Source organism: Gallus gallus, chromosome 34 (genome assembly GCF_016699485.2).
Source record: "Gallus gallus isolate bGalGal1 chromosome 34, bGalGal1.mat.broiler.GRCg7b, whole genome shotgun sequence".
NCBI lineage: Eukaryota > Metazoa > Chordata > Aves > Galliformes > Phasianidae > Gallus > Gallus gallus.
In genome coordinates this window covers 1955850-1982355 of record NC_052565.1, presented here as the reverse complement: position 1 = coordinate 1982355, position 26506 = coordinate 1955850, and the positions used below count along the sequence as shown (strand labels likewise).

At 50.7% G+C, this 26506-nt stretch overlaps 1 protein-coding gene across 4 annotated transcripts; it reads right to left on the bottom strand.

Annotated features, from left to right (window-relative positions):
• Positions 1 to 1890: 1890 nt before the first annotated feature.
• On the bottom strand, positions 1891 to 16096 carry LOC431300 (keratin, type II cytoskeletal 79-like). 4 transcript variants are annotated; one of them, XM_040654909.2, is made up of 10 exons: positions 13086 to 13747; positions 11844 to 12061; positions 11508 to 11568; positions 11014 to 11109; positions 10530 to 10694; positions 10317 to 10442; positions 9795 to 10015; positions 9587 to 9615; positions 2744 to 9115; positions 1891 to 2710 (listed from the first exon to the last, which is right to left on the bottom strand). In XM_040654909.2, exons 1-10 carry the CDS (start codon positions 13656 to 13658, stop codon positions 2139 to 2141), a joined length of 8433 nt encoding a protein of 2810 aa, XP_040510843.1. In that variant the 5' UTR covers positions 13659 to 13747; the 3' UTR covers positions 1891 to 2138. The 4 variants fall into 4 exon arrangements, with proteins under 4 accessions (XP_040510843.1, XP_040510844.1, XP_040510842.1 ...); XM_040654910.2 differs by having other exon boundaries at positions 1891 to 2692; positions 3176 to 9115; XM_040654908.2 differs by having other exon boundaries at positions 1891 to 9115; positions 13086 to 16096.
• Between the last annotated feature and the right edge of the window lie 10410 nt (positions 16097 to 26506).

Below are 26506 nucleotides of genomic sequence, written 5' to 3'. Positions count from 1 at the left end.
ATTATAGCTCAGCTGACAAGCAGAACAGGTTTTGATGTACCCTTCCAAACCATTCCTTCACAAAATTAGCTCGGCACTCAAGGCTATGTACTACCAGCGTGTAAACAGTACTTAAAGCAACGTGGTGGAAATGCTGATCCAGCCCTCGTATGAGGTCAGGGTTAGCAATCTCTCTTTCAGGCTGGTCTCCCAGGCTCCTGCAAAGTCAAGTGAAGCAGATGGTTTGTCTGATCTCCAGCAGTGATTCATCCCGCACTAAGGTAGATGCACAAATTAGACCTTTTGAACTGCCTCCAGAAATGCTTGTTTCTCTCTCCGTTTACTCTACCTTCTTCCTTTTCTCCCTTTCACTCTGCAAAATGCATCAGAAAAAAGAAACCAACAGACGTGACCACAGTGTTCATATTATTTCTTTATTTCTTCTGATGGCACCGATTGGAGAGGAAAAGCTCCAGGCATCCTGTCTACATAATTTAAGCATGAAACAAAAGCCCAGCAACACTTTGTAGGGTGCACTTAAAATAGAAGGGGCTTTCAGTTTTTGTTGTGGGAGAGGAGCATTGTCTTAGCTCCTCTGTTAGGTAAAAATCATTTATGATGATGCAGCTTATCCCTTGGGTCCTGAATTGAGCTATTTCGGTGCCTGGTGTTGCAGCAGCCATTAACAAGGTGAGCAAAGTGTCCCAGCTATCTGAGCACAGCTCTGCAGGGCATTGTGCAAGCTGAGGTGCACTCACACCACCCACACACTGAACCTGCGGGGTGTGGGCCAGTGTGGATGAAAACATGGGCTTATCTTATCAGGGTTTGCTAACACAACCTCCAGCACAGCCCCACAACAGCTGGCAGGTTCCACACATGTGTGGTGCTTTCTGTGTTGGGTGAGAGCAGTGATAACTCAAGTTTTGCCTAAAATTTTCTTAGCCCTCCCCATTTGAAGGACAATTCAAGCTGCTTCCAGACCACATCATTAAGGTCTGATGTAACCCTTTGCGTCTCTCTGTGAACCTTCTCTCATTGCTTTCATGACTTAATGGACATTTGTAAACGGATCTCCACAGTGGATTTCCTGCATCGTGAGCACCTCACTCCCCAGAAAAGAGCTGAAACTGGCTGCCCTTCCCACTACTATTCACAATCTGATTACCTACTATTCACAATCTGAAAGCAGTTTAGAGGTTCCTACTTTCCCTCTGATTGGGAATAGACAAGAAATATTCCTGGTGTGGATTATGATACTCCAGTTATCTAAGTGTAGTGTTGCTAAATTAAGATGACACCATTAAATCTTGCTTCTTGAACAAACCTTCCTGGTAGCCTTAGTTGCTCTGTCCATCATTAGGAGGTGCAAATAGGACAGAGCCAGGGCTCCTTGCAGTGGTGCCCATTGCCAGGAGAAGAGGCAATGGGCACAAACTGCAAGACAAGAGCTTCCAGCTAAATAGTAGGAAATATTTAATTATAAGTAACTGAACACTGGAATAGGTTGCTTAGAAATAATAAAAAACCACCTGGACATTGACTTGGACCCGTGATCCATGACCTGAGTGGCCCTGTTTGAGCAGAGGGGTTGGACTAGATGGGCCCAGAGATGCCTTCCACACTCAACCTCATAGAGAGCTTCCATGAACTCGGATCCATGTGTCCTGGTTGACTGTGTGGATTAGGCCAACGGGATGTGTATCCTGAAACCCTTCTTCACAGCAGATGGTCAACTTATTACACACCACCAACCACAGATGTTCTTTTGAAAATATCTTACTGATTCTACTAAATTTGTCCTGACTTTGGATCAGGTCTCCATAAGATGTTTTCTATATTTCAAACAGTTGGTTCAAAAGTCTCATACGTATCGGAGCTGTACTCATGAATAGACACACAGACACAGAACAGGTTATCAAGCTTTTAGTTGGCAAAGAAAAAGGCCCAAGACCAAATGAGCTGAAGTGCTCAGGCCATTACAGAAAAAGACTATGGAAACAAGACAAATCATCAAAACACAATCACAAAAAAGAAGAGCGGCAGTGGCAGTACGGAGGATTCAGCACATGGCTGTATATGGAGAAAAGTTATGGAGAGAAAAGCCATGCTTGCACTGGAAGCAATGAAAATGCCTTATTCCCATTCCAGCAGCAAAACTACTTGTGGTAATAATCACCAGAAAAATCGGAAGTCCCATAGCCAATACCTGACCCAGACAAGTAACCATATCTTGGACAAGATGGCCCTGTTTCAGAGCTGCATTCTCCAGTTTCAGCTCTGGGACCATAATATTCATATCCACCACACTCACCACCACCCTCATAACATCCATCCCCTCCTGAAAAATGCCCACTTTCAAAGCCGTAACCCTCCCTGCCAGAACTAGAGATATCCCCAGAACATGAACCAACATATCCGTAACCTTCACCACAAGAACTCGAACCCGAAACACCACAGCTGTGACTGCCAGGTGAAATACATGACCCTCCACTGAAAGTTCCAGCATCATGGGATACAGAACCACCACTGCCAAAGCTTCCACCAAAACCAGAACCAGAGCCAGAGCCGCCCCCTCCACAGATGGAGCCTCCACTTCCACTGCCATAGCTGGAACCTCCATGACCTGAGCTTCCACCGCCTCCAGAAATGGACCCTCTCCTGCCAGATCCGCTGCCAGAGCTCGAGCCAAAGCCTCCAGAGCTGTGGCCACCTCCAGACGAGGACCCACCACTGCCAAAGCTTCCTCCGGACGAGGACCCACCACTGCCAAAGCTTCCTCCGGACGAGGACCCAGAGCCTCCTCCTCCACAGATGGAGCCTCCACTTCCACTGCCATAGCTCGATCCCCCATGACCTGAGCTTCCTCCTTCCCCTGAAATGGACCCTCTCCTGCCGGAGCCACTGCTCCCTCCAGAGCTCAGCCCTCCACCGTGAGGACTGCAGCGGCCACTGCCAGAGCTTCCACCAAAGCCTCCAGAGCTGTGGCCACCTCCAGATGACGAACCACCGCTGCCAAAGCTACCCCCAGATCCTGACCCAGCGCCAGAGCTTCCTCCTCTACAGATGGAGCCTCCACTTCCACTGCCATAGCTGGAACCTCCGTGACCTGAGCTTCCACCGCCTCCAGAAATGGACCCTCTCCTGCCAGATCCGCTGCCAGAGCTCGAGCCAAAGCCTCCAGAGCTGTGGCCACCTCCAGACGAGGACCCACCACTGCCAAAGCTTCCTCCGGACGAGGACCCAGAGCCTCCTCCTCCACAGATGGAGCCTCCACTTCCACTGCCATAGCTCGATCCCCCATGACCTGAGCTTCCTCCTTCCCCTGAAATGGACCCTCTCCTGCCGGAGCCACTGCTCCCTCCAGAGCTCAGCCCTCCACCGTGAGGACTGCAGCGGCCACTGCCAGAGCTTCCACCAAAGCCTCCAGAGCTGTGGCCACCTCCAGATGACGAACCACCGCTGCCAAAGCTACCCCCAGATCCTGACCCAGCGCCAGAGCTTCCTCCTCTACAGATGGAGCCTCCACTTCCACTGCCATAGCTGGAACCTCCGTGACCTGAGCTTCCACCGCCTCCAGAAATGGACCCTCTCCTGCCAGATCCGCTGCCAGAGCTCGAGCCAAAGCCTCCAGAGCTGTGGCCACCTCCAGACGAGGACCCACCACTGCCAAAGCTTCCTCCGGACGAGGACCCAGAGCCTCCTCCTCCACAGATGGAGCCTCCACTTCCACTGCCATAGCTCGATCCCCCATGACCTGAGCTTCCTCCTTCCCCTGAAATGGACCCTCTCCTGCCGGAGCCACTGCTCCCTCCAGAGCTCAGCCCTCCACCGTGAGGACTGCAGCGGCCACTGCCAGAGCTTCCACCAAAGCCTCCAGAGCTGTGGCCACCTCCAGATGACGAACCACCGCTGCCAAAGCTACCCCCAGATCCTGACCCAGCGCCAGAGCTTCCTCCTCTACAGATGGAGCCTCCACTTCCACTGCCATAGCTGGAACCTCCATGACCTGAGCTTCCACCGCCTCCAGAAATGGACCCTCTCCTGCCAGATCCGCTGCCAGAGCTCGAGTCAAAGCCTCCAGAGCTGTGGCCACCTCCAGACGAGGACCCACCACTGCCAAAGCTTCCTCCGGACGAGGACCCAGAGCCTCCTCCTCCACAGATGGAGCCTCCACTTCCACTGCCATAGCTCGATCCCCCATGACCTGAGCTTCCTCCTTCCCCTGAAATGGACCCTCTCCTGCCGGAGCCACTGCTCCCTCCAGAGCTCAGCCCTCCACCGTGAGGACTGCAGCGGCCACTGCCAGAGCTTCCACCAAAGCCTCCAGAGCTGTGGCCACCTCCAGATGACGAACCACCGCTGCCAAAGCTACCCCCAGATCCTGACACAGCGCCAGAGCTTCCTCCTCTACAGATGGAGCCTCCACTTCCACTGCCATAGCTGGAACCTCCATGACCTGAGCTTCCACCGCCTCCAGAAATGGACCCTCTCCTGCCAGATCCGCTGCCAGAGCTCGAGCCAGAGCCTCCAGAGCTGTGGCCACCTCCAGACGAGGACCCACCACTGCCAAAGCTTCCTCCGGACGAGGACCCAGAGCCTCCTCCTCCACAGATGGAGCCTCCACTTCCACTGCCATAGCTCGATCCCCCATGACCTGAGCTTCCTCCTTCCCCTGAAATGGACCCTCTCCTGCCAGAGCCACTGCTCCCTCCAGAGCTCAGCCCTCCACCGTGAGGACTGCAGCGGCCACTGCCAGAGCTTCCACCAAAGCCTCCAGAGCTGTGGCCACCTCCAGATGACGAACCACCGCTGCCAAAGCTACCCCCAGATCCTGACCCAGCGCCAGAGCTTCCTCCTCTACAGATGGAGCCTCCACTTCCACTGCCATAGCTGGAACCTCCGTGACCTGAGCTTCCACCGCCTCCAGAAATGGACCCTCTCCTGCCAGATCCGCTGCCAGAGCTCGAGCCAAAGCCTCCAGAGCTGTGGCCACCTCCAGACGAGGACCCACCACTGCCAAAGCTTCCTCCGGACGAGGACCCAGAGCCTCCTCCTCCACAGATGGAGCCTCCACTTCCACTGCCATAGCTCGATCCCCCATGACCTGAGCTTCCTCCTTCCCCTGAAATGGACCCTCTCCTGCCAGAGCCACTGCTCCCTCCAGAGCTCAGCCCTCCACCGTGAGGACTGCAGCGGCCACTGCCAGAGCTTCCACCAAAGCCTCCAGAGCTGTGGCCACCTCCAGATGACGAACCACCGCTGCCAAAGCTACCCCCAGATCCTGACCCAGCGCCAGAGCTTCCTCCTCTACAGATGGAGCCTCCACTTCCACTGCCATAGCTGGAACCTCCGTGACCTGAGCTTCCACCGCCTCCAGAAATGGACCCTCTCCTGCCAGATCCGCTGCCAGAGCTCGAGCCAAAGCCTCCAGAGCTGTGGCCACCTCCAGACGAGGACCCACCACTGCCAAAGCTTCCTCCGGACGAGGACCCAGAGCCTCCTCCTCCACAGATGGAGCCTCCACTTCCACTGCCATAGCTCGATCCCCCATGACCTGAGCTTCCTCCTTCCCCTGAAATGGACCCTCTCCTGCCGGAGCCACTGCTCCCTCCAGAGCTCAGCCCTCCACCGTGAGGACTGCAGCGGCCACTGCCAGAGCTTCCACCAAAGCCTCCAGAGCTGTGGCCACCTCCAGATGACGAACCACCGCTGCCAAAGCTACCCCCAGATCCTGACCCAGCGCCAGAGCTTCCTCCTCTACAGATGGAGCCTCCACTTCCACTGCCATAGCTGGAACCTCCATGACCTGAGCTTCCACCGCCTCCAGAAATGGACCCTCTCCTGCCAGATCCGCTGCCAGAGCTCGAGCCAAAGCCTCCAGAGCTGTGGCCACCTCCAGACGAGGACCCACCACTGCCAAAGCTTCCTCCGGACGAGGACCCAGAGCCTCCTCCTCCACAGATGGAGCCTCCACTTCCACTGCCATAGCTCGATCCCCCATGACCTGAGCTTCCTCCTTCCCCTGAAATGGACCCTCTCCTGCCAGAGCCACTGCTCCCTCCAGAGCTCAGCCCTCCACCGTGAGGACTGCAGCGGCCACTGCCAGAGCTTCCACCAAAGCCTCCAGAGCTGTGGCCACCTCCAGATGACGAACCACCGCTGCCAAAGCTACCCCCAGATCCTGACCCAGCGCCAGAGCTTCCTCCTCTACAGATGGAGCCTCCACTTCCACTGCCATAGCTGGAACCTCCGTGACCTGAGCTTCCACCGCCTCCAGAAATGGACCCTCTCCTGCCAGATCCGCTGCCAGAGCTCGAGCCAAAGCCTCCAGAGCTGTGGCCACCTCCAGACGAGGACCCACCACTGCCAAAGCTTCCTCCGGACGAGGACCCAGAGCCTCCTCCTCCACAGATGGAGCCTCCACTTCCACTGCCATAGCTCGATCCCCCATGACCTGAGCTTCCTCCTTCCCCTGAAATGGACCCTCTCCTGCCGGAGCCACTGCTCCCTCCAGAGCTCAGCCCTCCACCGTGAGGACTGCAGCGGCCACTGCCAGAGCTTCCACCAAAGCCTCCAGAGCTGTGGCCACCTCCAGATGACGAACCACCGCTGCCAAAGCTACCCCCAGATCCTGACCCAGCGCCAGAGCTTCCTCCTCTACAGATGGAGCCTCCACTTCCACTGCCATAGCTGGAACCTCCGTGACCTGAGCTTCCACCGCCTCCAGAAATGGACCCTCTCCTGCCAGATCCGCTGCCAGAGCTCGAGCCAAAGCCTCCAGAGCTGTGGCCACCTCCAGACGAGGACCCACCACTGCCAAAGCTTCCTCCGGACGAGGACCCAGAGCCTCCTCCTCCACAGATGGAGCCTCCACTTCCACTGCCATAGCTCGATCCCCCATGACCTGAGCTTCCTCCTTCCCCTGAAATGGACCCTCTCCTGCCGGAGCCACTGCTCCCTCCAGAGCTCAGCCCTCCACCGTGAGGACTGCAGCGGCCACTGCCAGAGCTTCCACCAAAGCCTCCAGAGCTGTGGCCACCTCCAGATGACGAACCACCGCTGCCAAAGCTACCCCCAGATCCTGACCCAGCGCCAGAGCTTCCTCCTCTACAGATGGAGCCTCCACTTCCACTGCCATAGCTGGAACCTCCATGACCTGAGCTTCCACCGCCTCCAGAAATGGACCCTCTCCTGCCAGATCCGCTGCCAGAGCTCGAGCCAAAGCCTCCAGAGCTGTGGCCACCTCCAGACGAGGACCCACCACTGCCAAAGCTTCCTCCGGACGAGGACCCAGAGCCTCCTCCTCCACAGATGGAGCCTCCACTTCCACTGCCATAGCTCGATCCCCCATGACCTGAGCTTCCTCCTTCCCCTGAAATGGACCCTCTCCTGCCGGAGCCACTGCTCCCTCCAGAGCTCAGCCCTCCACCGTGAGGACTGCAGCGGCCACTGCCAGAGCTTCCACCAAAGCCTCCAGAGCTGTGGCCACCTCCAGATGACGAACCACCGCTGCCAAAGCTACCCCCAGATCCTGACCCAGCGCTAGAGCTTCCTCCTCTACAGATGGAGCCTCCACTTCCACTGCCATAGCTGGAACCTCCGTGACCTGAGCTTCCACCGCCTCCAGAAATGGACCCTCTCCTGCCAGATCCGCTGCCAGAGCTCGAGCCAAAGCCTCCAGAGCTGTGGCCACCTCCAGACGAGGACCCACCACTGCCAAAGCTTCCTCCGGACGAGGACCCAGAGCCTCCTCCTCCACAGATGGAGCCTCCACTTCCACTGCCATAGCTCGATCCCCCATGACCTGAGCTTCCTCCTTCCCCTGAAATGGACCCTCTCCTGCCGGAGCCACTGCTCCCTCCAGAGCTCAGCCCTCCACCGTGAGGACTGCAGCGGCCACTGCCAGAGCTTCCACCAAAGCCTCCAGAGCTGTGGCCACCTCCAGATGACGAACCACCGCTGCCAAAGCTACCCCCAGATCCTGACCCAGCGCCAGAGCTTCCTCCTCTACAGATGGAGCCTCCACTTCCACTGCCATAGCTGGAACCTCCATGACCTGAGCTTCCACCGCCTCCAGAAATGGACCCTCTCCTGCCAGATCCGCTGCCAGAGCTCGAGCCAAAGCCTCCAGAGCTGTGGCCACCTCCAGACGAGGACCCACCACTGCCAAAGCTTCCTCCAGACGAGGACCCAGAGCCTCCTCCTCCACAGATGGAGCCTCCACTTCCACTGCCATAGCTCGATCCCCCATGACCTGAGCTTCCTCCTTCCCCTGAAATGGACCCTCTCCTGCCAGAGCCACTGCTCCCTCCAGAGCTCAGCCCTCCACCGTGAGGACTGCAGCGGCCACTGCCAGAGCTTCCACCAAAGCCTCCAGAGCTGTGGCCACCTCCAGATGACGAACCACCGCTGCCAAAGCTACCCCCAGATCCTGACCCAGCGCCAGAGCTTCCTCCTCTACAGATGGAGCCTCCACTTCCACTGCCATAGCTGGAACCTCCATGACCTGAGCTTCCACCGCCTCCAGAAATGGACCCTCTCCTGCCAGATCCGCTGCCAGAGCTCGAGCCAAAGCCTCCAGAGCTGTGGCCACCTCCAGACGAGGACCCACCACTGCCAAAGCTTCCTCTGGACGAGGACCCAGAGCCTCCTCCTCCACAGATGGAGCCTCCACTTCCACTGCCATAGCTCGATCCCCCATGACCTGAGCTTCCTCCTTCCCCTGAAATGGACCCTCTCCTGCCGGAGCCACTGCTCCCTCCAGAGCTCAGCCCTCCACCGTGAGGACTGCAGCGGCCACTGCCAGAGCTTCCACCAAAGCCTCCAGAGCTGTGGCCGCCTCCAGACGTTGACCCTGCTCTGCTAATTCTCCCTCCTGATTCATACCCATATCCTGAGCTTGAGCCTGAGCTCCTTCCCGTATGGTATCTCCCTGCTTCTCCACCCCTATGCTCTCTACTCCCATACGTTGATCCGCTATCTCTTCTTTCACCTTCTCTTCCCCCTCCCGGTGTTATCTCTGTCCATGTCATCCTGTTGCTATCATCAGTGCTCATTTCTTCTTTTTCTCTGTTTAAGTCACCATACTGTCTTCCAAAGCCTCCTGCACTGCTCCCACTGCGTGTAACAACACCTGCAAGAAATATAGATATAACAACCTTATTCTTCGGACAGTAATTTCTATAGGCATTAGGGATATATTAGCTTTTGTTTGGCCATGTCTAGCCCTTCTGAAATGTGCATGTTTGAGCCCTGGTCTGCCTCTCCTTTCGTTGACTTTCTATTACTGATACTGTAGGACTATTTCATTTACTTTTCTTTTTACATTCACCACACGGACATAGTGAGCTTTCCCCCACTTCCTATGTATTTGGCTGAATTTGGTGGAATTTAACCAAGAAATTAAAAGTCAATATTGACATATATTGACATGCAAATGCACATATACATGCATATTCCTATTCTTGAGGGAGTGCCACTTGCTTCTTTTTCCTGGGAAATTAATCTAGAAGCCCATGGCATTGTTCTGGTGGTAGGTTTTAAGCATACTGCAAGCAAAATGGTAACATGGCCCTCAAGAACTCCGAAACCTGAAGATACTTACGGACAGTGGCTGGCGAACCTTCCTGTATCCTGTGAAGAAAAAGTGACATTAAGAAAACGGAACCACGAAACGTGAAAATAATCCTCAGTGCTATCAATAGGCAAACAAATATCTCAGCCCTTCCACATAGGAGCTTGTCTAAGATTGAAGTGATGGATCGTAGGATGAGATAGGTTGCTGCTACTTATGATGAGCACTTTGTGCCTACCTGGTCTCCTCCTCCTCAAGCAGTGACCTGTACATGGCAATTTCAACATCCAGGGACAATTTTGCATTCAGAAGCTCCTGATAATCATGCAGAATTCGAGCAAGGTCTTCCCTGGCCTGCTGCAAAGCATTCTCCAGCTCCTGCAGCTTTTTCTGTCCATCTTTGACTGCAGAGCTCCCACGCTGCTCAGCATCTCTGATGGCCTCTTGGCGGCTGTCATTCTGCAGAGGGCATAAATAGAATTTGTCCCTTTCCTTCCAGTGGGACTGGGATTTTCAAGCCCTCCTGGTTGTTCATGGAAATTAAAAGACCTCAATGACAAAGCTCAGAAGATACAACATTAGACTGGGTTAATCAACTGAAATTAAATCCCAATAGACACTCAAAATTCAAATTTTCTTCGTTTTGAAGAGACAATATCTTTAGCTTTGCCTCCAAAGGGCAGGCTACATTATTCTCCACTTTGTGCCCATGTAAGAGTGACCAGACTAGTTCAGTCTTGTTGGGATGTATCAGCTTTACCTCTCTCCTGACTATTTCAATTTCCGGCTGCAGTCTTTGGATCTGCCTGGTAAGTTCTTGGATTTCCTGGTAAGTGTACCTCAGTTGCTCTCGTTGATTTACCCGCATGTTCTGAAGGTCCTGGTACTGATGGGTGGAGAGAAGAGAATGGGCATGTTGGTTTCTGGGTCAGTTAACCCTAAGCAAGGAAGACTCACTGACATGTCTACTCACCCTGCCTTGGTACATGGCATTGACTTCATCTTTGCCTTTCTGAGCAATCTTCTCATACTCCTGCCTGACTTCTTCAATGATGCCATCCATGTTGACTTCTCTGCCATTGTCCATGGACAGAATGACATTGGTGTTGTCAACTACTGTTTGCAGCTGGGACAGCTCCTGCAAGGAAAACAAGATTTTTGGATTTTCACAGTCCAGGCAAGCTGTTTGGCTCCTGTTATAAGGACTGAAATTGAACCTTCTGGACAGTTACCCACTGGAATATCCCAGCCTCCCTCAAGTCCTGCTTCATCCCCAGTTTCAATTTTCCAGTGTCTCTTCCAGACCCTTTTTCACTCACAGATTAAAAAACCCACAACATTATTAAATCAGGGATGATCCTATCTACAGCACACCCTGCACACCAAGTCCTGCTCAGGGGAATCCTCCTTCAGTCTCCAAAGGGTGTGTGTGCTCCTGACCCAAGAAGCGTACTCACCGCCTCATATAAGCATCGGAGGAACTCAAGCTCCTGCTTCAGTATTTCCACCCGAACTTCAAACTCCATTTTTCTCATGTAGGTACTGTCCAGTTCCTGTGAAAGAAATCAACACTTATTTATGTTCCTTTGATGGCCAACTCCTTTCTCAATCACAGTTCATACAAAGCTTGATTTCAGTCTTTGATTCCTGGAGCACACAGGTCTTTGGGCTAGATTTATCTTCCCCAACTTCTGACCCTAACAACAGTCTCTCATCAAGGCTTGAGTGAATGGAGACAGACAGTGACTTTTAGATATACATCTTACACAGAACAAAGACGTTCTCTGGAAGAAGTAATTTCTCTCCAATCTGTCAGCAAGCAGCTCAGGTTTTAGATGGCTCCAGACAAAGAAAATGAGGTTAATCCCTATTTCTGAAAACCTCTACAACCAACCAGTTACTGTTTTATTTCCAAGGCTTTGGTTTAGCCCAGTGGCTTGTGTTACTTCACCTTTTTAAGCTCCACATATTCCTCTTCTTTAGATGCACGCTTGTTGATTTCGTCCTCAAATCTGTAGCAGAAAGAAGAAACAGGTAGCTCATTGCCTATCTGACTTCTTCAGCCAAATGGATCAGAAACCAAAGGGAATCATCCAAACAGTGGACATGTCGAGCATTCTTTTAACTTCAGCTCCAAAAGCCCCAAATAAGCCTATCACAGATCAGTGCTGTCAAGTCTATAGCGTGAGTGAAGACCAGAAAGCCATGCCATCCCAAAGCATGATACCACTGCCTTGGAAAACTCCAGCTCTGCAATAAGCCTTGTCCTGGTTTAGTGACTATTCACCTCTTTTTGTAATCTTCAACAAGCTGAAGCATTTCATAGGCTTCTGGATCCAGCTGCTCTTTCTGGCTCTGGAGCATGTCCAGCTGCCTCTGCAGGTTATTGATGTAGGACTGGAAGAAGGAGGTGATGCTTCTGCTCTCCTCCGGCCGGGAGCTTTGCTGCTGCAGCAATTCCCATTTGGTCATCAGAGCCTGGTTCTGCCTCTCCAGGCATTGAACCTGGAAGGCAAAGCAGAGGAGCACCTCAGCCACTGGGAAGCACTGGCAGCAGCATACCATGCTGCTAGGTGTGCTATAACCCTCCTCAGCAGATTGCATGGGACAATGCTCTTTATAAACATATCTTCCCTTAGAGAAGGCAGCCAGAAAGACCTTTTGGAAAGCTAGAGGAATAGCATCTCTCTAGTAGGGACAACGAACAAGGCTATACACTGGCAGCTCTCCTGCAAAAGGTTTAAAATAAAGAACAAAGAGTCAAAGTGACCCCATTTTTCAGGATCAAGCATGGTTAAAACAGCTGGGTGTAACCGACATCTTTTCTGTAAGGTAATACAAGAGGCTCTTATGTCTTCATGTGTAACAAGTGACACCAGCTTCCACCCTATACAGAGACACGTGAACACCCAAACAAAGGCACACGCCAAGTCTGCGTGGGTGGAAGTGTTTTTCAGGCTGTTTTTCTCCCGTGCATGTGTGTAGGGATGACTGAGAAGGTAAAATCACACACAGAGGTGGAAGTACTGAATATAGACCAAAGAAAGAGGTAAAGAACGATGTGGGGGACATCTGGAAGATCTCCAAGCAGATAAGTCCATATTTTATGGTTGGGAGAAACACAACGTTTTGCTTGGCTTGAGAAAAAGAAACAGAATACTCAAGGATGTCCAAATCCACCACCTGTTTCTCTTGCTAGCACAAACAATTCTCAGGCCCTGGAGTATCACTAACCATGCACAAATCCATCTCCTCAAAAGCCAAATGAGTTGATATGTCAGCAACAATGCAGTAGTTTGTTACTGTCCTGCCACAAGACATGACACAGAGATTCCTATCCAATGGCTAAACGTGATTCACATAGCGGCTTTTATAGCAAGCCATTAAGGCAGAAGGGAATCCAGCCAGCACTGTGATTTTGGGGCAGAAGATGAGATGTAGGGGAGGATCAGATGCATTGGCTGAACCTCTAAGAAGTACCCCTGGCATTTCCCACTTCATGATAAGTGAAGAAAGAACAGGGACTCACCTTATCGATGAATGACGCAAATTTGCTGTTGAGCGTCTTAATCTGCTCTTTCTCATCTGACCGCATTCTCTGGAACTCGGGGTCAACTTGCACTTGTATTGGCCTCAGCAGGTTGGTGTTGACATGGACCTCCTCGATACCTCCACCAGCAGCAGGGTGCCCCGAGCCCTGCCCAGCCCCTTGCTCACGAAGGCCTCCACTGAGCATTCCCCTGCTTGAGCCTCCTCCATACATCCTACCTGCCCCACCTTGAAAATCCCCCACAAAATACACCCTTCTCCCTAAGTCCCTGTCCAGGTATCTCCCATCATAATACCCCCCATGCCTTCCATACCACCCTCCATCTCCTCCGTAGATTCCACCAGTAGAAAAGTTCCTAAGCCCACTGAGGTTGTGGAGGCTCCTGCTGCCGTACCCATGCCCATACCCATAGCCATAACCACCAAATCTTTGTCCTCCATCATCTTCCCAATGGCTCATGGCAGAGGAGCCTCTTCCGCTCCCCAGTGTGCCACAGTGAGCAGAAGAAGAACTGAAATTCCCATCGCCAAATCTGAAGAAATGGTGGCTCATAGTGATGCTTCAGAGAGTAAAGATGAGAGCAGATGGGGAAGGCTGTAAAACAGGAGGAGAAATGAGAGTACAGGATCCTCAGCTTCTCTGCTGGGGGTGACAGAAGTTCTCCTTTATACGTTTGGAGAAGTTCGTCTCCATTCCGTGGTAATTATCAGGTCTGTTAGTGTTATTATTGGTTTATATCATCAGGCAACAATTATTGGGCACTTGAGCGGGCAATAGAGTAAACAGCACACACCAATGGAGGAGTTGTGAAACTCCAACAAATCCTGCTTGACTCATCAGCTTTGCTCAGATGAGATTTCCTTATCTCATTAGCTTGCCCCTCCGTCATTAATTACAGTTCACACAGTTATCCATGCACCTCACCATGGTTTGATATCTCTTGAATTTCCCCACCTCCTTCGGCATCTCATTTTATGAGGCACAAGGTCTTGATATTGTCCTCCTGTTGACTTGGGCAGGGGGTGGCTCACCTTGCTTCACACATACCAAGAATGCACCACACAGAGCAAAGACTTTTCTGCCTTAGTTTCCTTTTCTCACTTTTTTCTCGTTCCTGTCTATAAGCATTGCTTCTGAAGGGCTGCATGGACAGGGAGGGTGGTGAGGTTGTGTCTTCTTGCTAACAGCCTTTGGTCCACAAAACTGAGGCTGTGTCTTGAAAACAGAAATAGGAATAAAAAATTGTCTGTATTGATCTTAGCTTTAATGAATACAGAGTTGTAAACAGAAAAGAAGAAGCCCTGAGAGATGTGTAAACACCCATCAATTAAACCAAGATGTTCTGCTCAGATTCTCTCACCGAGCATTGCTCTGATCCCCCCCTCCATCCTCTCTCCATCTCTGTGCAGGCTTCCACCTTTCCAGCCCCAGCACGTACTGTTGCAGATATAATGGCCATGGACGTGTCAAAAAGCATTTGGCAGTCAAGTCCTGCAGCTGAGAGCATCTATGAGACTTCAGCTTTGGCTTGTGTCTCCACAATGATGGTCTTCCTTTCAAAGGTGCTGGAGGAAGCCACATTGGGTACCCTTCAGTTGAACAGTGGTTGTGTGGTCAGGTCTTTGTGATCTTCCCCTGGGAAGATCCCCTAAATGAAGGGTTTGTAGGGAGAGCTAAGAGCTGCCATTAGACCAGTTAGTGTAAATAGAAGTGAACAAGTTTTTGGGTGCTCAGTGACCAGATGAAAGCCTCTTCCCAGAAGTAGACACAGCATTCTCCAGACAGTCACAGAATCATAGAACCATGGAATGGTTGGGCTGGAAGGGTCCTTAAAGATCACATAACCATGGGATGGTTGGGTTGGAAGGGTCCTTCAAGATCATAGAATGACAGAAAGGTTGGGTTGAAGGGGTCCTCAAAGATCATCTAGATCCAACACTGAAAACAGTAATTCTAAATGAGAAGCACTGTTTTTTTCGTACAAAACTTGGTCTCTTACAGCCTTACCCCAGGAATGTCCAATAGCAGCCCAGACAATCCATTTGTGCTACATTTTTGTAGTTTAACTTCACCAGTTACTTACAGTTACAGTTACTTACAATTGCCGAGAATTTTAACAAAGTTTCTGGCTGAATTTACCCTCTTTTAATACACCTAAATGAAAACATGACTTGGGTTGAGAACTGTGTGTCCTGTTGGGAAGAATAATTACAGTAAACAGACAACAAGAAAAAAGTAGAAAAGATCATAAACTAAAATGGAGAGGGAGGAAACAGATCCATTACAATGCATCTGCCAAACAGCACTTCGGATTTTACACAAAATCCTTCCTCTTCTGATTCGGCTCAGCTCAATAGTTCCTGGATGCTGTTGCATCTCAAGAGAGTGCAAGGTAAGTGCTTTTCTTCACTCCTATATTGTCAGGTCCTGAGCTGTGTCTGCTCCCTGCATAATTTTGTTTAGGAGATACTGTGCAGAGCCTGATGATCCCATGTGACCTCGGAGCAGTTACTAGGCTCAGGTGAAGATTAAGACAATATCAGATTTCCCGTCAGGAGGAGCTGAGACTCAGAGGCCATGACTCATCATTTTCCTTACCAATTTTGAGCTAAAATAACCATTTTCATCACCTTAATTAATGATTTCTTGGCGACGTGCAGCAGCTGCTAGAGATGTGCTGCCCCTCCACCTATCTGCTGAGCTTTGGGGTCTGCTCATCCTCATCCTTGCTCTTTTCCCAATGGAAGTGGCTCATCCCCACACACCATGAACCAACAGTGGATGGATCACCCACGTGGGTTGGGAAGGAAGTGCCATGAGCCAGGGGAGGAAACACCCACGGGCCAAACGAGCCATCTCCATGTAGAACAAAGGCTGCAGGTGTCTGTGTGCAAACCACTGCTCTAAATACATCAGTTCACTGCTTGAAGCAAACCAGGTGCCCATTCAGACATAGAGAATGTCTGCATCAACTCCCAGAGCAGCGCTGTCCTGCTTCCTGTAACCCCTGTGTGATGGAGCAGCCACCCTGCCCCACGTGCCATGTAACCAGAGCACGGCATGTAGGCTGCTGTTGTGACCATCCTTGGCACAGCTCAGCCCTGGCACAGCAAACCTGGCCACACCTGGACCTGTTGGGCTGGATCTCGGCGACACATCCCGGTCGCGCATCCTGCGGATGGAGGGGGAGATGCCACGAGTTCCTCTCCCCTGCAAGGACCTGGCACTGCTCTCAGATGTGTCCAAGTGCCTTCAGATCACTCATGCGGAAGAGAGTTCCCAATATATGTAGACAACAAGACCCCCAGTTCAACATATCCTTACCATGGACCAGTACAGAATCTACCGGAGAGCAGAGTGTTTTACGGGCTTCATATGGCCACAAGGGTCTGGGTCTTTGCTGGTAGTATTTTTTAATAAGCAAATTGAAATAGTATCCAAGAAGTCATTGAGGCGGTTTACCGCCTGGGCTTCTTCTACAGAGAGCGCAGAACCTCCATGTGTGGTTCCTCCCACTCAGAGAAATTTCCTACACAGGTGACATGAGTTTGTCTTTCTCATTTTCCTCCATGGACTGGAGTGGGACCTGGAGAACTCATCAGCTCCTGAGTTTGGGTGGTGAAAGTGGTGCAAACTGAGCCCTCCTCCAGCAGATCCATGTTACTGAGGGACTACACCAAATATTAGCATTTTCAAACCATTGCTACAATTCACAAACAGAGCCACATGTTGGTTTTCTTGGGAACGACTGATGGAGGAACCCTCCAGCTCCCTCCCTCATTCCACCTCCAGTCAACCAAGTAACAAATGGGAAATATCTCTCATTCCACCACCAATCAGCCTAAGTAGATGTCATGGTTTTGTAATTTTGCTATTGGGAAAAATCAGTACTGGTACTTAGGCTCATCTCAAGGAAATGTCTCTACGCTTTGGAAGGACCGTCTTAAGCCATTCATAATAGAAAGCCAAAACATTACTAAAATAGGGCAGATTTGAGAAAAGGTCTACTTCTATTCAACTTGGGACAGAAATTGATGGCTTTTACAAGTCAGATGAGCAGAGAATAAGGAAATAGTGCAGTGGGCATCAGCAGTGTAGTACAGTAGGACACAAATGCAGTAGAACATAAATACAGTATTTAAGAGCTGCCCAGATGGAAGAGATAGGCATGCACATGGAGAACTGAAATAGTAGATCTTGATCAGCAGTTGCCCAAATACCTACGTAAGTAGGGCTTCAATCACCTAGGAAATGGGACTGAGGTCATGCAGACACCCACAGATAAATGCCCTCACCCCACAGACTTTCATTTTCCCCCGTCGTCTTGCAGGGAGAACCTACAGCCTGGGGATGTCTCCCTAAGACAGGAGGGAAGGGATAATACACATTGGTATTGAGTGCTGATTAGGAATGGTTTGAGGGGCAAATGTCCCTTTGTCTTTGGTAATGAGAAGGGTTCAGTGGGAAAGCATTGGTGGCATTGTACAGAAGCACGGTGCAGGCTAGGCTCAGTGCTGTCCAGGGTGTGTGAGCGTGTGACATCAGCCCCTCCATTGGGAGCTGCCCCATAATGTGGATGTATGGAGGCAGATCACAGTATTTTCAATGGTAAAAAGCAGCTCTGTGGGCACGTGAGTGGTTGCTTTTTGAATGGAAGAAAGAATAACGTGGAGGTCAAAACATGAGGGGCAGAGCAGAACAGCCCATATGTGGTTGGAAGCAAGAGTTCAGATACAGCATCAAGGGGGTGGAAGACCAACAGGAATCATAGAATCATTAAGGTTGGAAAACACAGCCAAGCTCACCCAGTCCAGCCCCAACCCATCCCTCCATGCCCACTGACCATGTCCCTGAGTGCCACATCTGCACAGTTCTGAGCACTCCAGGGACAGTGGGTCCCTCACTTCCCTGGGCAGTCAGTGCCAACATATCACCATTCTTCTAGAGGTACAATTTCTCCTAATATCCAACCAGGAGAGCTGGTGGGGAGTGACCCAACTCCCCTTGGCCAGCCTTCGGTTGAGCATTCACCTTGGAGAATGCCAAAGTTTTGCAGGATAACTTCTCCCTGGTATGGCTCAGGGAAGGTCCATCCCCATCCTTTCTCACTCATTTGAGATGCTTTGGGTGGGGGTTAGGGCTCAATTTTAGCCTCAGGTCCCAACCAGAAGAGATTCTTCTGATAGAAAACACAGTATTGCTTTGCCTTGCAATCCCGTTAACAAATGACTAATGGCTAATTATTCTGGGTTAGCAGGAAGGTAAACAAGTCTATAACTTGCTTTTAACCACCTATAATATTAATTAAGTGATCTGCTCAGAAAATACTAATCATGGTTACAATATCTGTTAATCCCTTATTTCCCCTACGAGAATGTGAAAGTACCAATTCAAAATAATGTGTGAAAATGGTGAAGTAATTCTTCTATCGCTGTTATTAATCACTGCTGTGAGTGGCTGAAGCAGAGCTTTGCTGTGTTCTTTTGCTTCACTTTATGCAGCTTCATTATGAGGACGGCTGATGCCCTGGAGCTGGGGTGTGCAGTGCTGGAGCAATGAGGAGATGGAATCTCCAAAGGGTTTCAGGAGAAGCAGAGATCCAACACAGAGAAAAAAAGAAAAAGAAAAAAAGAAAAATGAGCAGAGGGAGGAAACTAGGTTGAACTCCAGCTCAAATGTGCCAGGCGTCATGAGAAATCACAACTTCTTCCTATGTACAGCTGCTCTCCCACAGCAAAAATAGTTGATGTTAAAGGCATCTGCAATACAAACAACGGGGAAAGGTTGGGACCGTTCCTGATCCAGATCTTCAGTGTGAATAAGGAAAGGAGAGGAGGAAGAGGGTGACATCCCCTGAGAGGGACTCAACCCATTCAGCTGAGCCATGGCCCTATTCATGAGGTCTCTTTTAGAAGGCAAAGTCATCAAACATCCCTGTAGTTCTTACCACTTCTATAAAAACCAAGGAAACCCAAAAAATGCCTTTCATACACAGTGCATCTGCCTTTCCTCACTGGATGGGGATGAAGATGTGTGAAGAGGGCTAATGCAGCACCCACAGAGTCTGTTCATGACAGAGAACAACATTAATAACATCCTTCCCACCCCAATAGGAAGCTGAAGCAGCTGAGGATAATTCTGGCAGATATTCAGAATCCAGTAAACAACGTGATTAGCAGCCTATGAAAGAAGTGGGTCCCAGTGCTGCCTCCATCGAGCAGAGTGTCATCACAGATGGGAAGATCGCCGCGCCCTCACAATCATGCCTACGTATCACCCAGGTTGGCCTTCCAATTGGCATAGAGCTGATAATTAGTCCAATCAAGGTCAGCACTTGATCAATTGAGTAAATCGCTCTTTTGAGTTATTGGAACCTCAATTGCTGTCATTAGCTCCACCAGAGCAATAACAGCATCGACAGGACAACAAAACGAGTGGAGAAAAGGTAAAGCAGCGCAAAAAGATGTGGAATTTGGGGAGTTCTCTGCCAGTCTCCACTGGGGCTGCAATTGTCCAAGTGGTGACAGCTGTGGCAACAACCAGCCCAGAGCTTCCCACAGCATCTCTGTGCATTCATCCTCTCTGCAGAGACCTCTGGTTTGAAGACAACCTCTGCTTCCAGGATCAAAAATGGTACTGTGCCTTGGAGATTCATTCCATCGTACCCAGAGGCCAGGCTGCACAGCAGCAGTGTATGTCACACAAGTGCATGGCATGGAGGTTGCTCTTTCTTGCACTGTGGGACATGGGGCAACTCTTGGCTGTGCTTTGCTTTAGGTGGGTCAGTGCCATAAGTCCATGCTGGCCAGCTTGGTTATGCACATCTTCCAGGTCCTACAGGTGATGCTGTGGAAGAGGGATGGGATGTTTCAGCCCATGGTTGTGGAAACCACGAGAGGAAATTATGTTGAGAGGAAACCACATGGAGCTGCTGCTCATCACAGTCATTTATACGCACAGATCCGAAAAAGCAGAAGGCTCTGAAGCACCCCTGGCACCCAGAGCACAATCTCTCCCACATCACACTGTGTTTGCTTTTTCCCATGCTAGAAGTCATCAGCAATAAGCTTCCTCCTGCTGCACCTTGCAGGGAGATGGAGGTGTTCAGGAAACATGTAGATGTTGCACTGAGGGACATGATTTAGTGGTATGGTGGTGATGGGTTGGCAGTTGGACTAAGTGATCTTAGAGGTCTTTTCCATTATTAGTGATTCTATGGTTCTATGGACAGGGGATGTTGTGCAACAAGGAGTCACTGAGATGTGGGTGTGTATCTACATAAGTTTCAAACGCACATAAAGTCTTCTCTGAGCCCTCTAGTGGTGCTAGGCTTTAAAATCCACCAAGAGCAGCGCAGCTCAGTGCAAACTATTGAGTCCTCAGTGTGGCCAAAGGGGGTCCAGAGCCCAGGTTATCCCACTGCATTCAGTACTGATGTCCTGGCACACTGCTGTGTCCCCAGCCCTCAGATCCAACCACCAAACAAACTGCCCCTGTGCTGACCTACCAACCCTGGGTGTTATGAGTCTTTACAAATGCAATGGGGGGAAAAAGTTACACCTCCGCCACAACTCCTGCTTTGTCAATGAAGCAGGCAGTGCTTTTGCTGAGGATCTTGGTTTGCTCCTTCTCCAGAGTCTGCACATCCTGAACCCAACAACCTTGGGGTGCTGGGAGGTGTGGGGCCGTGAGGACTTCTTGCAGGGCAGTGATGTGATGGAGAGGCGCGGCTGCTCTCCTTCCAGCAAACAGCCAGTGCTCACCAAAGGGATTTGCCATGCAACCTGAGCAGCACTCAGCACCAATACATCCTCCCAGCTGTGAGCTGCCAGACTGTAATGCTTCCATCCCTCCATCACTGGAAAAGCTTCTGCTGCAAAGGATCTCTTCATTCCCTCCCACATGTCTGCATGGCTTGGTATCCTTTACTACAGAAAGATACGAAGGCACTGGAGCGTGTCCAGAGAAGGGCAACAAAGATGTGAAGGAGTACAAGTCTTACAGAGAGTAGCCAAGGGAACAGGGGTGGATCAGTCTGAAGCAAACTCAGGGGAGATCTTATGGCTCCCTACAATGCCTTGAAATGAGGTTGGGGCAAGAAGAGCATTGGCCTCTGCTCCAGGTAGCAGCAATAGGATGAGAGGTCATGGCCTCAAGTTGTGCCAGGTGAGGTTCAGTTTGGATATTAGGAGAAATTTCACCTCTGGAAGAGCAGTAATGCATTGGCACAGGCTGCCCAGGGGGCTGGGGAGGTTGTCACAGAGGTGTTCAGGAACAGTGGAGATGTGGCACTTGAGGATACAGTCAGTGGATGGTGGGATGGGTTGAGGTTGGACTTAGGGATCTTAGAGGTCCTTTCCAACCTGAATGATTCTGTGATTCTGTGATGGGAGAGAAGAAGACAAGCCAGCTCCAGGCTGCATGCTTTGGCTGCTGGCCCACATTTGCTCCAGCAGATTTCAAATCCTGTAGAGACACAGATGACCTAACTCACATATTTTGGGGTCTGCAGAGGGTGGTCTTGGGGAGGAGGATGGAATGCTGCTTCAAAGACCTCCAAGATGAGTGCAAAGTGCCTGAGACAGAACTCATTCCTGTTCCAGTTGATTCTGGCCCAATATCAACCCCTTAAAGCAAAGGATCTGCATCTCAGACAGAGTTATTGCAAGTGGGGCTATTGGTAGATGCAGTCCCTCATTTGTCCTTTCATATTTCATCAGTCTATCAGCCACAAACTTGAAGTAAGTCTTCCCTTTAGGTAGTGTTTTTCTGGACAACCCAAAGTCCACATCTCATAATTTACAAGGAAGTCAATTTGTCATCAACCTGGAGGACATGAGCAAGTGTGTGACATCAGGGTAGTGTCCCTTGCACAAGCCCTCTAGTGGCATTTAGTGGCCATGTCTTCAAATTCGACGTTAGGTCCCCAGGCTGTGGGAGATGCAGAGGTTTCCATTTGTGCTTGTAGCTCAGAGTGGGTCATCACGCTGTATCATGCTAGGATTTTCAAGTAGCAGTAGAGCAGGTCAAAAAATGTGGAATGTGGGGTCAGGAGTGTGAATGTAAGGGAACATCACCCAGCTCTTGGGTCAGAGCAGGTGAGCGTGGGAGCAGGATGGAGGGAGGAGAAGCATCAGATTCCAAGGCAGAGTGGGCGTGAGGAAGAGGAGTTGGAAGTGTTGCTGTCAGCACTACGCACAGGTGATGTGGTTGACAGAATTCAGCAAATCCTGCTCTACCCGTCCCAGCCATAGCTGAGAGGGGATGAAATGGGGCCAGGAAAGAGCAGGAAGCACAACATGTCCACAGGATGGGCTGTGTGGGAATGGCAAATAGGAATAGGGCTGACATCAAGAAGAAAAGGGAAGAGGCCGGGGTGGAAGATGCCTGAATGATGGCACAATCTTTACAATGGATTTGAGGTGAATAAGAACTGAAATAAGAGCACAGAGACTCTTGCCAACCCCTTCAGGAAGCTCCTTGACGTGGAGGGTTTGGGCCTCCATCATGGCAGACAGCAGAATTCCCTCCTGCCTCTTTCTAAGGCCAGACAGGACAAGGGAGAATGACTTTAAGCTAAAAAAGGAGAGATTCGAGTGAGATGTTGGGAGGAAATTTTTTGCTCAGATGGCCCTGAGGCCCTGGCACTGCTGCCTGGAGAAGTGTGGGTGTCTCATCCCTGGAGGTGCTCAGGGCCATGGATGGGGCCTTGGGAAGCTGATGGAACCAGCCCAGGGCAGGGGGTGGGGCTGGGGGGGGTCTGGGTTCCCTTTTAACCCAACCATCCTATGACTCTATGATCTTTAAGGACCCTTCCAACCAAACCATCCTATAGTTCTATGATCTTTAAGGACCCTTCTAATTCAACCGTCCTATGACTATGGTCTTTAAGGTTATTTCCAACCCAACCATCCTATGGCTTTATGGTTCTATGATTCTGTGTTTCTACCATATCTGATGGCTGCTGAGGAACTTGCAGAGGTCAGCATTTTATTGAGTGCTTGAGCTGTTTTTGAACTTGGACAAGTAGACCTGAAGGCAAGCAAGCTGTGGGTGCCGTGGCTGTTCGAAGAGGAGATAGGGGACCAAGGGAAGATGATTTCTGCTTTCAGACTCGCATCACCTCCCACCACTTCAGCTCCATTGCCCTGTACGTCTCACCCATTAAGAGGACATTGCTGCTCAGGAGATGTGCCATGTAAACACAGTATCACGGATCACCTCCCAGGAAACAATCTTCCCATCCTTCCCGCAGCGCAGTGTCCCTCATAAAGAAAAATGTTTCCTGCACACCAGCTGTTTGCTGCCCTATCCACTACGGCTGCAAAGAGGGTGAGTCCTCTCCATATTTGCTCAGTGACCAACCCAAGGGAAGCAATCTTGGTGGCTCCGGAGGCCCTCCCATAATAAACTTGATTAGTAACAATTAAAAATTCATTACAGCTTTAATTACAGCCAATATCATGCCACCTGGATTCATTCCCCAGTCGCTCATAAAAATATAGCAACTGTCGTATTTCTTTCTGAGTTCCAGTGTGAAGAGCACTGCACTACTCACACCCGGATCTGGGTTATATGGTGGACACTCACCTGCTAACTCTGCTTCTGGCAATGTCCTGCACGCAGCCATCTCCACGTCCCACCCAGCAGGTCCTGACACTCCAGCACGTGGCCCAGCTCCTCTTTGGGGGCTCTTCAGAGTTCCTCCACTTCTCTTTTGGCGTTGTGGAAGGTGAGATCTCCATTCTGCTCCACCTCAGCAGTGTTCACCTGGAGCTGAGCACACAATGCAGAAGGAAAATGGCTCTGGGTCCCACCAGCTTGTCTCTGACCCAGAGCCACCAGGTATTTGACCACCAAGGGGTCTTGCAAACAATGAAAATAAACAAAACAAAACAAAACAAAACAAAAAACCTAATATTTGTTATCCTCTATGTTCCAAATGGCAACAATTTGGCCCTACCAAGAATGTTAGTGATTAAAGCATAATCACTGCTTGCTGAGATCGAGACAGTTTCACAAATGAGTTCACCGGTTCTAAAACAAAACCACTCCCTTTACTGCAAGTAGGAATCTGTGCTTAAAATGGAGCTCGCAGCTCTCAGCATGCCCCATGGAGCCCCGCCACTGGGCTGCCCCATATCCTGTCCAAGGACTTGAGCAACGAGCTCAGCTCCCTTTTGCACAGCCCAGCAGACAGGAAAGGTAAACCCCATTGGCTCCGTGTGACAGCCTGGCCACACTCCAGAGGAGCTCAGGGAACCCATAGGTGCCAGCAGCTGCCGTGGGACCAAGCCTGCAGCCAGAGCCGTTGGGTTGGGTGTTGTTGGATGGCACTGGGAAGGGATGCTGTGCATGAGGCACTGCAGGACTTTCGGCTTCCTGCTTTCAACACACCCAAGAACTTCACTTTCTTTTAAAGAAGTCCCCAAGAACGTCCCAGGACTTTGCACTGTCTAGGTTTGTACCTATTATTGGAATTTTCTTTGGGATGAGGAAATAGGAGATGGCTGCTTCAGCTCTCCCATCCTTACCTGCAAATTTCAGAATCAAAAATGTCACTGATTCTGCAAACAGGAGAATAAGGTATATTACGGCCTGGCATAATTCAGTCAGGTGTGTCAACAGGAAGAATATTTTGGAGAAAAAGTGGTGGTAAAACAGCTTCAAATTAGAACTATTATTTCTTCTTTGTTTGCTTGACTTGAGAGAACAGCACACAGAGCTGTGTTAGGGGAGGGTAAGGGGATGAGGGAAAGGCTCTGCCCCATAGGGCAGTGCGCATGGCACAGCTTCCCACAGAAGTCCCTCAGGGAGCACTGGGATACCACTCTAGGACACTGAGTTTGAGTTTGTGTGGTGTTGTGTGGGTCCCTTCCATCTCAGGGTATTATGTGAGACTGTGATTCTGTGAGGTGGACAGCAACGACTCTGGAGCAAAAACCAACTCTGTTTCCATGCCTTTATCTGCCAGACACTGTGCTTGCAGCAGGATCGTGCACATTCACCAGTGCAGCCAATGTTGGTTCACTCATCCAGCTCTCACTCCTCCCAAGCATTAATCAAATTAATTGGGATGCAATGGGATGCAATTTATGGAGGGCTAATGACTAACCTGGCTGGATGATCTGGAGTTATAATAGCAGGTTCAACGCCATGTCTCATCCTTTCACGCTGCTTTTCTTTGTGAGCAATTTGTGTCCACGCAGCATCTTGGGCATTGCTATCACTCACACAGGAGGTGCCGGTCTCTGTGTAAGAGCCCTGCATGTCAGATAGATGGTGCTGCTCGCCCTCACACCACATCTGGCCCAAGGATCTTCCCATGAAAATGGAGGACGTCAAGCTGTGGAAGTGGAGAACATCCAGCCTTGGAAGTGGAGAACAACCAGCTGTGGAAGTGAAGGACAACCAGCTGTGGAAGAGGAGGATAAACAGCTGTGGAATTAAAGGAAAAGCAGCTGTGGAAGTCAAGGACAACTAGTCTTGGAAGTGGAGGACAACCAGCTGTGGAAGTGGAGGATAACTAGATGTGGAATACATCCCCTACTGAGGTCTCCATCACATCTTGTTGGAATTCCAGGTGCCACCACAGCAGGGATGCAATGTGGTGGAAGTGGGATGGCTGTGTGTGCGCTGAGCTTGTCCCAGTGGCCACATCCCAACGGCCATCTTCAAACCATCACTGGCTAACTGCCACAACCCAACAGCTGCGTTCAGGCTGCCCCTGGCAGCTTCCCCAGCTGCCATATCCCAAAGGCCACTTTCAAAACATCCCAATCCAGATGCCATATTCCAAAGACTGTGTTCAAAACATCCCAGTCCAGCTGCCATATCCCAAAGGCCAAATTCAAAACATCCCAGTCCAACTGCCATATCCCAAAGGCCATGTTCAAACAACCCCAGTTCAAGCACCACATCTCAGCTACTGCATTCAAACTGCCACATCCCAACTACCCAACTACCATCAATGGCCATGTTCACCCCATCCCAATCCAACTGCCACTTCCCAACTACCACACTCAGACTGCCACATCCCACAGCCATGTTCAAACCCTGTCTCCTCCCCAAGTCATACTCCTGGCTCTTCTTCCCTGTAGACATAGGAATCCTGCTGGGGAGGAGCAGGGTGGTGCCACGTGGCTCTGTAAGCAAGATGAAGGCCCATGCTCCTCCTCCTCCTCCCCTCATCTAGGCAGCTCTTAGCCTAGGAAGCACTGAGTGCTCCTGGGGACAGGCCACCTGCTGCATGTCCCCACCATGTCCCCATCTGATGTGATATGTACCGTAGGACTGACCCCACTCTGCATCACTGTGTTGCCATTGCTACAGCAAGGAGCAACATCCATGTCCCCTTGGGACCCTCCCCCGGGGAGCATTAACAACACAACACAGAGAAA